General features: G+C 39.6%; 1 protein-coding gene across 4 annotated transcripts in view; it reads left to right on the forward strand.

Moving 5' to 3' along the window:
* LOC126469661 (protein-associating with the carboxyl-terminal domain of ezrin) overlaps window positions 1-7835 on the forward strand; it is a 74609-nt gene extending 66774 nt beyond the window's left edge. For all 4 annotated transcript variants that reach the window (XM_050096797.1, XM_050096799.1, XM_050096800.1 and 1 more), the window contains exon 11: window positions 7396-7835. In XM_050096797.1, the coding sequence (XP_049952754.1) occupies window positions 7396-7767 (372 nt within the window). In that variant the 3' untranslated portion in view covers window positions 7768-7835. The remainder of the gene's footprint in view (window positions 1-7395) is intronic.
* Window positions 7836-14065: the final 6230 nt, after the last annotated feature.

The following is a 14065-nucleotide window of genomic DNA, read 5'->3' on the forward strand; positions in this document are numbered from 1 at the left end:
TAGTGGCGAGTTCAAATGCAGTGTGTGTTGTTGTTGTCTTCAGTCCGTAGACTGGCTTGATGCAGCTCTCCACACTTTTCTATCCTGTGCAACACTTATAAAATAAGAATGAAAATCACTTAGAAATTAAACAATGAAATTTAAAACAAAATTTTATTAGGTTTGTAATATATCTTATATGAAATGTTCAAAATCTCAGTCATGATTCTGAATTGCTATCACTCGATACTTTGTTGCTCATTTCTTCATACAGAGCATCGTCCTCCATACTATCTAGTGCATTGGATATCGAACATTTTTTAAATGCTTGTTGCACAGTCTGATTTGGAATACACTTCCATGCATCATAAAACCATTGATGCACTTTTGACAAACTTGCACGTTTTACACGTCCTGCTGGTGTCAGTTGTCTGTCGCTTTTCGAAAGCCAGTCTGTGTACATGCGTTTAAGCTTTCCCTTTAATGGTTTATTCAGACAGACATCAAGTGATTTCAGAATTGAAGTCATCCCACCTGGAATTACTGCCAAGTCCGTTTTGCTTTCCTCTAATTTTCATTTTACTACAGGTGTTGTATGGCCTGCGTACCCATCTAATACCAACAGACTGCATAAACCAAGCATTGTGCCAGGACAAAGATTCCACACACGCCCAATCCATTCCAGCACCATGTCCTCCGAAAACCACCCAGTTTCATTTGCTCATACAATTACAGTTTTTAGAAACACTTCCAATTTCAGTAAAGTCTTTTGCTTGAAAACTATGAATGGGGGTAATTTATGTCCATCTGCTGTGCAAGCAAGCATGACGAACATCCGCTGTTTTTCACCCCCCTGATGTAAGAACACTTATGTCTTTCTTTCCTTTGGCATCAACCGTATAATTTGACGACATGTGAAAATATACAAGAGTTTGGTCAGCATTTCCTATCTGACCAAGAAAGTATTGCTTTTCTGTGCGCTGCCTAATTATGAAGCGCTGAAATTCCACAAGTTTTTCTTCATAATTTTTCGGCAGCTTCTGTGCAACTGAAGTTCACCTCCGAAGTGAAAAACCCCAGAACTTCATAAACATATCAATCCAGCTGCGACTAGCCTTAAAATTTTCGATTTTTTGCTCTCTGGCAATTTCATGTGCCTTAATGTTTAAAATTTCGGCATTCACGCGCAGGAATTTCTGACGCTATTCCTTAACAAATTCATTTAAAATCACTTCTAGTGCATGATATCGGTCACACTTTGGCCCACTAAATGCTTTCCTGCTACTTGAACATTCAAATAATTTGTCTCTCTGCAGTCACCATCGCCTGACGTTGCTCTCATCAATCCCGTATTGCAGACCTGCAGCATGATTAGAACTTTTTTCCGCAAAAGAAATAACTCCCCACTTGAATTTGGCACCTTAATGAAAGTTCTTCACAAAACTCTACGAAGCAATAGGTGCCGCTATGTGAAATCTTAATGAGCCCCCCAGCGTATCAACTCGTGAAACAATCCTAAAGCCTTGTGCATTGTTGGTATTTTTGTGTAAAGAAATTTATTTCTGTTGCTACGAATATTTGAAAGGCTACTACACTCGAAGATGTAGCATATGGAATTTCTATGTACTTTGTTGGATAATGTATGAAAATGCAGTAGTTGAAACTTGGGGTGGAGAAAAAAGCTTGTCTTCTAGCCTTTTTTTTTTTTTTTTTTTTTTTTTTTTTTTTTTTTTTTTTTTTTTTTTTTTTTTTACTGACATAGAGGTTTTGGCGCCAGTATTTATCTTTGTGCGTGCAAAGTATGCCTGTGTAGCGCTACATATATTCAACAGCAGAAGTTAGTTGTGGCGGCACCTACCAACATTTTTCAGAACTTCCACTTACTTTGCACTCGATTCTAAGCCACAGGCGGTTTTTTGGATAACAAAAATCGGAAAAAAGTGTGGCTTAGATTCGAGTAAATACGGTAAATAAAATGTCAGCTTTATCTGAATAATAGTTTTGTTATGGGACTTTTTAACTTTGTGGTTATTGATGATGATGATGATGATATAGTACTGTATGTGTGGAAGATAAACAATGGAAGGAGTAAAGGTAACAGTTCCTGTATAGTTGAGGCATTAAGCGGTAGACAGGAGTATAATTAAGTTGGAATCTATTGAATAATGTCTTTCCTCAGAACCAACAGACATTCTGTGTTTTTGTTACTGTGTTGTCTAAAATCTTAACTGTGCATTCTGTCATGTTTATGTGTCTGTCTATCACTAGTGCCCTAACTATGCAGTGTGAGTGGTTTACACCATCTGTTGTTCATGTTTAGTCCATTTCATTCAAACGCATAAAGAGGAACTACGTAGTGTCATAAAATTCATATTGAAAATGTTATTGACACTGGAAATTCACCCAACTATCATTTATGGAGGGTCTGCTTCTTTGTTTTCAATAGTTAGAAATTGGGTTACTGAATCGGATGTGCCATATTTATTTCGAGGATGACCTACAAGCAAGATGTCAGGGAATTGGGTGATATGTGAATAAAGGTGTCTGAAACGGTTGGTGACATAGGCATATCAGCAGAAGAAGAGTATACCATATTTTTCACTAAGAATTAGTGAATTTCACATTTCTTGGATGTTAACGAAAAGCAGATGCAGAAACAAATGTGAAAACAACCTGGCACGGCATATGAGCTGCACTCATCGCTGCCAAAAGTGCTGATGATTCTCTATGTTTGCTTTTACCATCAATTGAACTTCACACTGTATTAATCTGGGGTTTGTCTTCCACCCTATGAGCAGTCTTTGCTTCGGCACATTGCACCTACATATAGTAAAAATAGAATTTAAAAGATCTGTAGAAACATCAGAGGAATGCCACCTGACATCCAGTGTGTGTGTGTGTGTGTGTGTGTGTGTGTGTGTGTGTGTGTGTGAGAGAGAGAGAGAGAGAGAGAGAGAGAGAGAGAGAGAGAGAGAATATTCCGTACTAGTTAGCTCTGAAGGAGGACATTGTCTGAAAGCTTGGTAACAATTTCAATTTTCTTTATGTCCCTATCAGCTGTTCAGCACCTCAGCTATATGAAGGGTTTTTACTTTTATGCCTTCCATGATTTGTATTCCACAAAGTACTTTCCAGAAGTAGTCATCCAAAGTATTTCACAGAACACTATTAAAGATATACACAAAGCTGCAAAAAAAAAAAAAAAAACTGTAGAAGACTGGGAGAAATTGTTTGCACACATTGAGAGTATTGAAAAATAACATTGGTATTGTGATGCTTTATGTTGTCACATCCAGTAAATAGTAAGAACATATGTATTACTGCCAGCGGCACCTGGTAAGAAGCATTATTGACTAGTGATACATTTGTTCCTATGACAAGCATGTGACATGTGCTTATATTTCCCCAGTGTCAATAGTGATTTGCAATGAAGTGTAACTGCAGTCCACTGTCAAAGTTGTGCAAGGATGCTGCTTGGAATACCAAAGTCGAGTGCGCATGGACACACACACACACACACACACACACACACACACACGAATGCGTGCGTGTGCACTCACTCACTCTTAGGCCAACTGGGCACATCAGTGGTGGTCAGTAAGCATTTGCTTGGAGACACAACACTCCATGGATTTCAATCAGTCGAAGGTACTGATGGAAACCTTAGGATTCCATTATTCAACATAATCAGTTGAAGTCAATATCATGGAAAACATTATTAGCCATGACTCAGGGTGCCACCTCAGTGTATTTATTTATTATAATACCTATCCTGTAGATAAATTTTGGTAATGCATGGATGTGGAATGAGTCAAACAGAATCACAAATGCAGATTAAGAATACAAATTAGAAAATAATAATAATAAATGACTATAAGTAAGTTCTAATTAAACTTACAAACAGGTGTTTCGGTAATATATGAGAATTATATCTTAACAGTTATTTATAAAAGTAAAAAAAATGATCTTAACTTAGAGAACACAAATTAATGTAATTAAAGCAGCAGGGTAAATTAAAGCAGTAATACACAGAAATTATTTTATGTTACTATGATAAAGAATTCATTTAGAGAGTAAAAACTTTTTCCGAGCAAGAACTCCTTTAGGTTGTTTTTAAATAGTATATTATTACATCATAGACATGTAATACTACTTGAAAGTGGGTTGAAGATTTTTGTGCTTATGTATTTTACATCTTTTTGCACCAGAGATTTTTTTGTGTTTTCCCCAAGTTACAGTACATAGCACATTTCCTTCTTGTTATGATGATGGGATGACATTCATTTCATATTGAAGGTGACTGTGAAGCATGAAAGAGATATTTGAGGTTGTGGCTCGTAGCCTTATTTGCTTAAAAAGATTACTACATAAGGTTCTTGGAGGCAACAAATAAGTAAATGGAGGTAGCCAAAGTAGCAGATTTTGAGGCACTGATGTCCTCAATTTTGGGAGTTATTCTGATGGCAAATGTTGCTGAGCTAAGCCTTTTCAGGATTTGGTGGATGTGGCATTCCCAGTTAAGAGTGCTATCTATGTAGACGCCTAAGAATTTCAAGCAGTGTACCCTCTGTGTCTGCTGGCTCTCATGTGCAATGTTTATCTTCTGTGGGCTTTTGTGGCCAGAATGGAAATGAATGTTATTGGTCTTGGTGAAGTTTACTGATACAGCATTTACTGTAAACCAGTTCAGAACATCTGCAAGTAATTGGTTGGCATTTAACTCTAGGTCGGTGGATGTTGTATTGTCTGTCACAATATTTGTGTCATTTGCAAACATTGTAAAGTTGCTTGCTTTGTTTGAGGACAGTGGTAGGTCGTTTATACTCTCATGTTGTGTGTCAGAATGATTCACAGAAGGCTGTAGGACAAGACAAGATGGGTCACATCGCACCACCCAGCCCACCCTCGAGAAGATAGACACCTCATCCAAATGGTATTGCATGTCAGATCTGCTTCCTTTCCAGCTCTGGTGCAACCATGGGAAAGTTTAACACGTCGTACACTATCAGGGGTGACAGTCCATTACTGTTTATTATGGCGTAGGTTACATGCACATCGCTGTCTCCTCCACCTACCTTTGACTAACATGCAGAAACGTGCTAGATGGCAGTGTTGTATTGAACAATGCTGCTGGGGAAAGGAATGGCATCAGATAGTGTTTTGGATGAGTCCAGGCTCTGTTTTTTGGAAAATGATGGCCGCTTTTTGGTTTGCTGCAGTTAGGGGGAGCGACATCTCAGTGATTGCATTCGTGCAAGACATACAGAGCCAACTCGAGGCCTTATGGTGTGGGATGATATCGGGTACAACTCCAAGTCACTGTTGGTGCGTGTCCAGGGCACTGTGACCAGTTTGACCTATGTGATTGATATCCTGTGATCCGTAGCCGTACCCTTTCCTCATTTCACCGTATCCCACACATTTTTGATTGGCGACCCAGTGCCAACAACCACAGATGAACTTTGGAACCAGGTGAATGCAGCATGGGTGGCTATAAAACAGGACGCCATTTGCACTTTATACTTGTTGATGCCATCACGTGTGGAACAAGTTATCGGGGCCCATAGAGAACCCTGTGCTTACTAGGCAACAGGATACGTGCTGAATCGAGGTGACAAAATGCTAATCATTTCTTTAGAACATGCTAATGTATATGTCGTGTGAATGTGAACTTCCTATTTCTAGTCTTTCTCAAGGTGTTCTGTTTTTTCTGAACGTGAGTGTATGTATGAGAAGTAGAAGGGGACCAAGGACAGAACCTTGTGGTCCATAATGTACTGTTCCCCAGTCAGACTCGTCCCATCCTACCTGCTTGTTTTTACCATCTAACACTGTTTTCTGTTGCCTGTCCTGTAGATAGGATTTGAGCCAGTTGCCCATTTGTCGTCAGTTTCCGTAGTCTAGTGCGACCAGATTTCCAAAATAAAAATATGGGACCCAAATTAGAAGTTGAAATGAATCAACATTTTGTGGAACCTTTTTGTTAATACTATGTCTGTATACTAGATTTGTGTCAAACTACTTGGTTTATGCTACAACTATGTAGATCATCGTACCATTTTCCTCAAATTCACATACCATTTTCCTCAAATTCACATTAAACAAACTGTCAAAATACCGTGCATTACTAATTGAGTAAATATTTTATTGTTTTATTTTTGTCACATGCAAACACAATCTATCACTTTAATACATGGTAAACAAGGCAGATGAAGCATTTTATGTGTAGGAATTTGCACACACATTACTGATTGGCAGTGGGCAGAGCTATCCATTCCAACTTTCCCAGCACACCAGAGGAGGATGATTGTTTGTGTGATGCACAATGTTCAGGCCGACCAGGCCTGTCACAACAGACAGTGGACCTTGTGAGGGATGTGACTATATGAAGTCCTAACATCCCTCAGCCAGCAGTGTGGAAAATCCTGTGTAAGTGATTGAGAGTGAATTTGCAGCTCCTGCAAACCATAAGCCATGACAACAAATTGCACCCTCTGCAGTTTTGCATTGATACGCAGAACCATCTTGAAAATGACAATTTTACAAGCAAATTAATCTTCAGTGATGAAGCCACTTTTAATCTTTTGGGAAAGGTCAACTGACATAACACCACATATTAGGGACAGACAATCCACATGCAACTGTCAATCATTCCCAGAATTCTGAGAAAGTTAATTTGTTCTGTGTTGTGTCCAGCAAGACAGTTTATGTATTTTTCTTCTCTTGGAGGACAGCCTTTGGTATCACCTATCTTGAAATGCTGCAGTTGTGGCTAATGCCACATCTTGAAACTGATAGCAGGGATTTCAGGTTTCAACAAGACAGTGTCCCTTCACATTTCCACAATTGCGTATGAGATTACCTGAACGAGATGTTACCACATTGAAGGATAAGTCATGTTGAGGCTGTTGATCTGGCACTACTCCAGTGGCCACTGTCATTCCTGAACTTGATGCTTTGAATTATTTTTTCTTTGTGGGATTACATCAAGGATAGCATTTATATTCCACGTCGACCATAGAACTTTGGAGATTTGCTACACCGCTTCGCAGCAGTTCACACTGTCACTGCGGGGTCGAATGTGGGCAGAATTGGTCTGATTAGATGTGTGCTGTGTGAAGAAGTGTAGACACACCCGGAACATTTATAAACATTCACATACTGTACCATTTGTTACATTGTACTTGACGATTGTATGTACTGATTTTTTGAAATGTTTTATGGATTTAATAATTACCCTAAATTGATGAATCACATTAACTTTGTACTGTTTACTGATAAAGATTCAATTACATTTTCTCTTTGTACTTGGCCAACTACCCTTCATTATGGGTTATTTTTGTATTTAAATGTAATCTAAGATGGAGAGATTGTGCACTATGTTGATAAGACTGAAATATTTTGTTTTTGTTTCAGGGAGAGATTAATGTTCCAGATTCTGTATTAGAAGAGAAACCAAAGCCATCCACTAGGCATCAAGAGAAACCATCACAGACATTACATGATATCTCGTTCCTGGATATTAAAAGTGCCCCTACCAGCAGTCAAGATGAATTCAACTATTTCCAGGATATGGAGCCAGTAATATCGAAGCCACCTGTTGCACAGATAGATCAGGACATTGAACATGGTATGCAGACTCATGGGGTTACTTCCAGGCTCTTTGCTGTTGATACTTCAGAGCATGATAAGTGGTTGGCCGAAAGTGACGGTTGGGGTGATGACATAGTTGACTGGGACAACAATGAAAGTCACAAAGATGACCTAGAAAATACAATTGTGACTTAGTTACAAAACAAATGAAAACATAGTTTTGTAAATGTATGTTGTGCTACAAATAAAACCTCCAGATGTAATGACTGCCATTTGTTTAAAAAAATTCATGAAGTATGATTTGTTCATTGCAGAAGTGGTTGCTTGTGTTACAACATGATAGTATTTCCTAATTGTTTGGCAATGTAATAACAACTTCCTTGTGTGAATTTGAGATATATGAAAATAATATTTTTGAACAACATAGCTAAAACAAAGAAATTGGTTTTGAGAGAACTACTGCTTATTGTGAGAATGTTGTGTCAACATTTTCTTTAATTATTTTATGAAGTGTTCCAGGCAGTGCATTAATAAGTGTCTGTAAACAGCCAAAAGTGATCCAGTGCCTTATTATTAAGTGATTGTATGTCTTTCTTAAAGGTGTGAACTACATCTGTTAAACAGAGATAAAAACACATCATTACTACAAAAAAGTTAAATGTCATTCTTTGATTAGCGTACTGTGAATTTAAACAAAATTTTGAAATAATCTTAAGGAAAGTCTCCAACATTATAAGTTATTGGATTTGTAGTTATGGTACAAGAACAGTCTAGTGAAGAGGATAGTTCATGGTGCATTGAAGATGGTAATATCAGTATAATTATGCCAATTGATACATCTGTAATGTGTTGTTATTGCAGAGGTCAGAAGATTAAGACTAAGCACAAATGTTAGTACAGTTCCAACCTATTTAGGTGGTGGTGTGACTATTTGGTCAGATGTAAATTGCCAGAACTTGTACAGATACTATATAATAGCTTCAGTTTTGATGGTGAATGTAAATAAAAACCCTCCCACATCCACTTGTGTAATGTTGCCTCTCAAGTCCCAAAAGAAATGCATAAGGCTATAGCCTCATTTGTGACCAAGCAAGGTGGCAGGTTAGCTGATTCAGTGGACACATTATGGGGAGGCTTTGGATTCAAATCCACCTATTGCACTACCTCTAATGACCACACTCTACACAGAATGCCAAACCTCAAGCTCTCTTTTATTTTCAACCTTGTGGTATGTCCATTGACTGAAACCACTGTGTTACCTACTATCTCCCATGATCAGTGTGATCTTTTTTTCCTCCCATTTCTTGATATTTCAGTAATTATTGACTGAAGATGAATCGCAAAAAGTAATGTACAGAATTGGGATTAATGACATAAAAATTGAGTTAACAACAATGAGGCCAATCATATTTGCAGTGGATCATATTTGCAGTGGCATTGTGCAGCAACAACAACTCAATCAACAAGAAGCGATACTAGTAGTACAACTAAATTATACAGCATGACCCACCATTTGGTGTGTGGTGTTACCACTATCATTTCACTGTTTCCTGTTGCATTCATGTCTGGTTTGTTGGAAGACTGCTTTTATGAGCTTGAATTCTCTAATTTTACTGTTGCAGTCATTTCAGAAGATATTTGTGGGAGGAATTTACATATTTCTCGACTCTTCACGGAACAAGCATTCTCACAACTTCAAGAGTAAACATCTCCCTCAGGCGTACCCAACAGCGACATCATCAAAATGCCCTTGCATTTATCAAAAGAAACGAGTGTGGAGATAAACAAAATTGTTGTACACTCGTGCACTTGAAATGACTATACAGTCACTCAGTGTCACATGCTCTAAAACCAATTAGGAGAGAAAGTAGCTATACATAAAACTACCACACAGGAGAGCTAAGAGAAAACACAGGGAAATGTGACTGGCTGACACTTACAAAAAAAAACTTGGGTGAACCAGTCACCCTGTTGACACAGTAAAAACATCTCCCTAAAATCTTGTTAAAAATGGACAATTTACAAAAGTTTCAAACTTTAACCACATTTGTTGGAATATTGCTTAAAATAAGGGGCAGATCTGTCGGCAAACCCGCCACAGTTCTTGTTGGCAAATAAAATGCAGTCCAATAAAATGTGGCGCACAGTGATCTGCACACAACAAGCACCACACATTGGAGGGTCCTCTTGTCAGAGTAAGGATCCATCAGTCACGGGACTGTGGCCTATGTGAAGATGAGTAAGAAGGACCTTGTCCCTTTGTCGTTGCTGGAAGTATGTCGTCGCCGAGTTGTGGGCTTTACTACACGGAGCTTGTTGTCAGTCACTTCCAGCCACTCGTCTTCACATCAACACAAGATCTTTTACCTAAACAGCGAAGTGATAGCACGCAGGGAGATGGTACACTGAAATACCTGGGGATCCTTACACAGTTCCATGGGAGCATGATCCACACTTTTGTTCCCCACAATTCCCATGTGCCCAGGTACCTGGCAGAAAGACACCTCATTTCCAAGTTATTTTAGTTGGAGGAGGGCATCCTGGGTATTCTGGATGACTTTATCTGCTGGGTACAAATGTTTGAGAAATTAAAGGCGCTCAGACAAGAAATTTAGCACTTTAAGAACTAGACCCACCTGTAAAGACAGCTACATAGTTGCAGTGCACTTATAAAATGTCTGTAAATGTCGAATTACAAACAAGCAGGAGTGCAATCTCTCCTGTACTGCTTGAAATGTAAAATGACACTGGGCCTCAGCAGTAACCAGGGTAGTAGACAGTTAAAATCCTGGATTTGGGGTTGCACTTGCTCAACACCGAGTGACTTGAGCACGTGCTGCACGTGGATTCCAAATGGCAGTGTGGCTCGTGGACGGTTGAAGAAAAGGCATTCCAGAGGTGAGATTAGATTAGTACTTGTTCCATAGATCATGAATACAACACTTTGTAATGATGTGGAATGTGCCAGGTTAATAAAAGGTGTCTATACAAAATATTACATGACACTTTTTTGAAATTACCCGCTTACTATATCCAAAAATTCATCTAATGAGTAGAAGGAGTTGCCATTAAGAAATTCTTTTGATTTCCTTTTAAATGCTACGTGGCTATCTGTCAGACTTCTGATGCTATTAGGTAAGTGACCAAAGACTTTTGTGGCAGCATAATATATCCCCTTCTGTCGCAAAGTTAGATTTAACCTTGAGTAGTGAAGATCATCCTTTCTCCTAGTGTTGTAGCCATGTACACTGCTATTACTTTTGAATTCGTTCGGATTGTTAATAACAAATTTCGTAAGTGTGTGTGTATATATATATATATATATATATATATATATATATATATATATATATAGAGGGAAACATTCCCTCTTTCCTGATGAGGCAACACTTTGTTGCGAAAGCTTGAATTTTGTGTGTATGTATGTGTCTGTTTGTGTTTCTATCGACCTGCCAGCGCTTTCGTATGGTAAGTCACATCATCTTTGTTTATATATATACGATGTGACTTACCAAATGAAAGTGCTGGCAGGTCGACAGACACACAAACAAACACAAACATACACACACACATATATATAAATTTTTTAAAATATATATGCTATAAATTACTGAAATATCAAGAAATGGGAGGAAAACAGATCACACTGATCATGGGAGATAGTAGGTAACACAGTGGTTTCAGTCAATGGACATACCACTGCAACATATATATATATATATATATATATATATATATATATATATGTATATTTTTCCTACGTGGAATGTTTCCCTCTATTTTTTATATATATATATATATATATAAAAAAAAGAGGGAAACATTCCACGTGGGAAAAATATATCTAAAAACAAAGATAATGTGACTTACCAAACGAAAGCGCTGGCAGGTCGATAGACACACAAACACACACAAACATCACATGAAATTCAAGCTTTCACAACCAACGATTGCTTCGTCAGGAAAGAGGAAAGGAGAGGGAAAGGCGAAAGGATGTGGGTTTTAAGGGAGAGGGTAAGGAGTCATTCCAATCCCGGGAGCGGAAAGACTTCCCTTAGGGGGAAAAAAGGACGGGTATACACTCGCGCGCGCGCGCACACACACACATGTACAGACAGAGGTGAAGCTACTCTACAATACAGCACTTTTTCAAGAATTTTGGATAAGGCAGGCGGAAGAGAGATTGGGCGGTAGTTGTTGACATCACACGTATCCCCTTTTTTATGCAGTGGTTTAACAACGGCATACTTTTGTCTCTCAGGGAAAACACCCTGGTTCAGAGAGCTATTACATATGTGGCTAAGAATCCCACTTGTCTCTTGGGAACAAGTTTTTATTATTCTGCTGGAAATGCCATCAATTCCATGTGAGCTTTTATTCTTGAGAGAGTTTATTATCTTCCTAATAAACAAGCAACAATATGGTGTTTGGGTAAAGTCGGAGCTGTAGGGATCTTACATGCCTGATGCACCATGAGGAGCTGCTGCCAGATGGTAAGTGGCAGTTCTCTGGCCTCAGCACAGAGGCTGGGTCCTATAAGCACCTATGGCTAGCCAAATCCCCTCATGGTGGACAGCGTCAATGATCTTCAAATACGAAGGCCTCGCTGATCTGTACACTGTGCACCCATAATCCAGCCATGAATGCACAAAAGCCCTATAAAACTGGAGCATAAGTACCCTGTCCACTCCCCAAGACCTGTGGCTAAGGCACTTTTAAGATATTCAGTGCCTTGAGGGTTCTGGTTTTCAGATCTCTCAGGTGTGGCAACCACAATAATTTAGAGTCAAAAATGAGGCCCAGAAACCACACTGGGTCTCTAAAATGTAGGATGGTGTCCCCCATATGCAAGTCAGGCAAATAAAAAAAAAAAAAAAAAAAAAAAAAAAAAAAAAAAAAAAAAAAAAAAAAAAACGAAGCTAGTGTGATTAACATGAACACTCTCACACTTATCCACAGAAAACCAGTCTTTGCAGCCCACTCTAACCTCTAACCACCACCAGCTGAGTTGCAGCTGACAGCTTGCTGTTGCAACACTGGAGGGGTAACAGGAAACAGCAAAATTGTTCACAAATAAGCAGTACTGTAGAGGGCTCCTTACCGTAGATGTGATACTGTTTATGGCTATGGCAAATAGGGTAACACTTAAAACACTGCCATGAGGGACTCTATTCTCCTGCTCCAAATGATCTGAGAGTGAGGTACTACCTCAGGTTCCAAATAACTGTGGAGACAGGACCATACGAAGACGGGGAGGTGGCCACAAAAACCCCATTGATGCAGTTGTGCGAGAATACAGTATCTCCAAGTAGTATTGTACGCCTTACTGACGTCGAAGAATATGCTGATACAGTGGTGGTTCCGAATATGCTGATACAGTGATGGTTCCGTAGGAAGGACTGCTGAATAGCCGCTTCTAGCAGGGTCAGGTCCGAAATCCACTCTGAGAGCGGTTAAGGAGTTGTCTGGTCTATAACAACCAGACAGATGACGGTTGATCCTTTCCCAGTTTCAGAAGAGGTATCAGAACTGCCTCCCTCCATGATTTGGGGAAGTTGCCTGTCTGCCATATCAGATTAAAACATTTGAGGAGGATTTCCTTTGGCATCACTGGCAAATGTCGAAGCACGAAGTACTGGATTTGGTCGTGGCCAAGTGCTGTATCGTGAGTCTCAGACTGCAGATTCTAGCTCCCACATGGAAAAAGGAACTTTGTAGGCCTCAGAACAGTTGGCTCTGAAGTCCAACTTGCTCCTCTCTACAGTTGCACGGTAATGATGAAATGCCGGGTCCTGGCTCGCGTCGGCAGTAGTTTTTGCAAAATGTCCAGCCAGCCTCTGAGCAGTGGTGTGTGTGGGCATTTGGAGACACTCCTGTTTCAGAACTGCCGGTATTGGTGAACGCCTGCGTTTACCGGAAATCCTCCTGATGGCTTCCCATACTTTTATAGAATAAGTGGAATGGTTAATGGAGTCCAGGAACACTGCCATGACCGTTTTTTTGCTCTTCTTAATGAAGCATCAAACATCGGTTCTCACGATTCGAAAGGCATTGAGGTTGTCTCCTGTCGGGCGGCATTTAAACTTTTGAAGAGCCACACATCTGGCCGGGATGGCTGAACGGCACTCTTCTGTCCACCAAGGTACAGGTCAACTCCTAAGAGGATTGAAAGACTGTGGTATAGAAATGTAAGCGACAAGATGGATAACGTGCGTGATGTGGTCCACCTATTCCTGGGCGCTGTCACGGTGTTCAAAGAAAGCCAACTGGCTGAACAACACCCAGTTAGCCCTGCAAATCATCCTTGTTGGGGGCTTCTGTTTCAGCAAGGCACAGTCCAGTAGATGAATGCACATTGGTAAGTGGTCACTGGAATGAAGGTTGTCAATGACCGCCCAGAGAACAGGCTCGACGAGGGCTGGAGAGCAGAGAGATAGGTTGATGGCCGAGAATGACTCGGCAACAGCACAGAAATGACTGGGAGTACCAGTGT

Source organism: Schistocerca serialis, chromosome 3 (assembly GCF_023864345.2).
Source record: "Schistocerca serialis cubense isolate TAMUIC-IGC-003099 chromosome 3, iqSchSeri2.2, whole genome shotgun sequence".
NCBI classification, from domain to species: Eukaryota; Metazoa; Arthropoda; class Insecta; order Orthoptera; family Acrididae; genus Schistocerca; species Schistocerca serialis.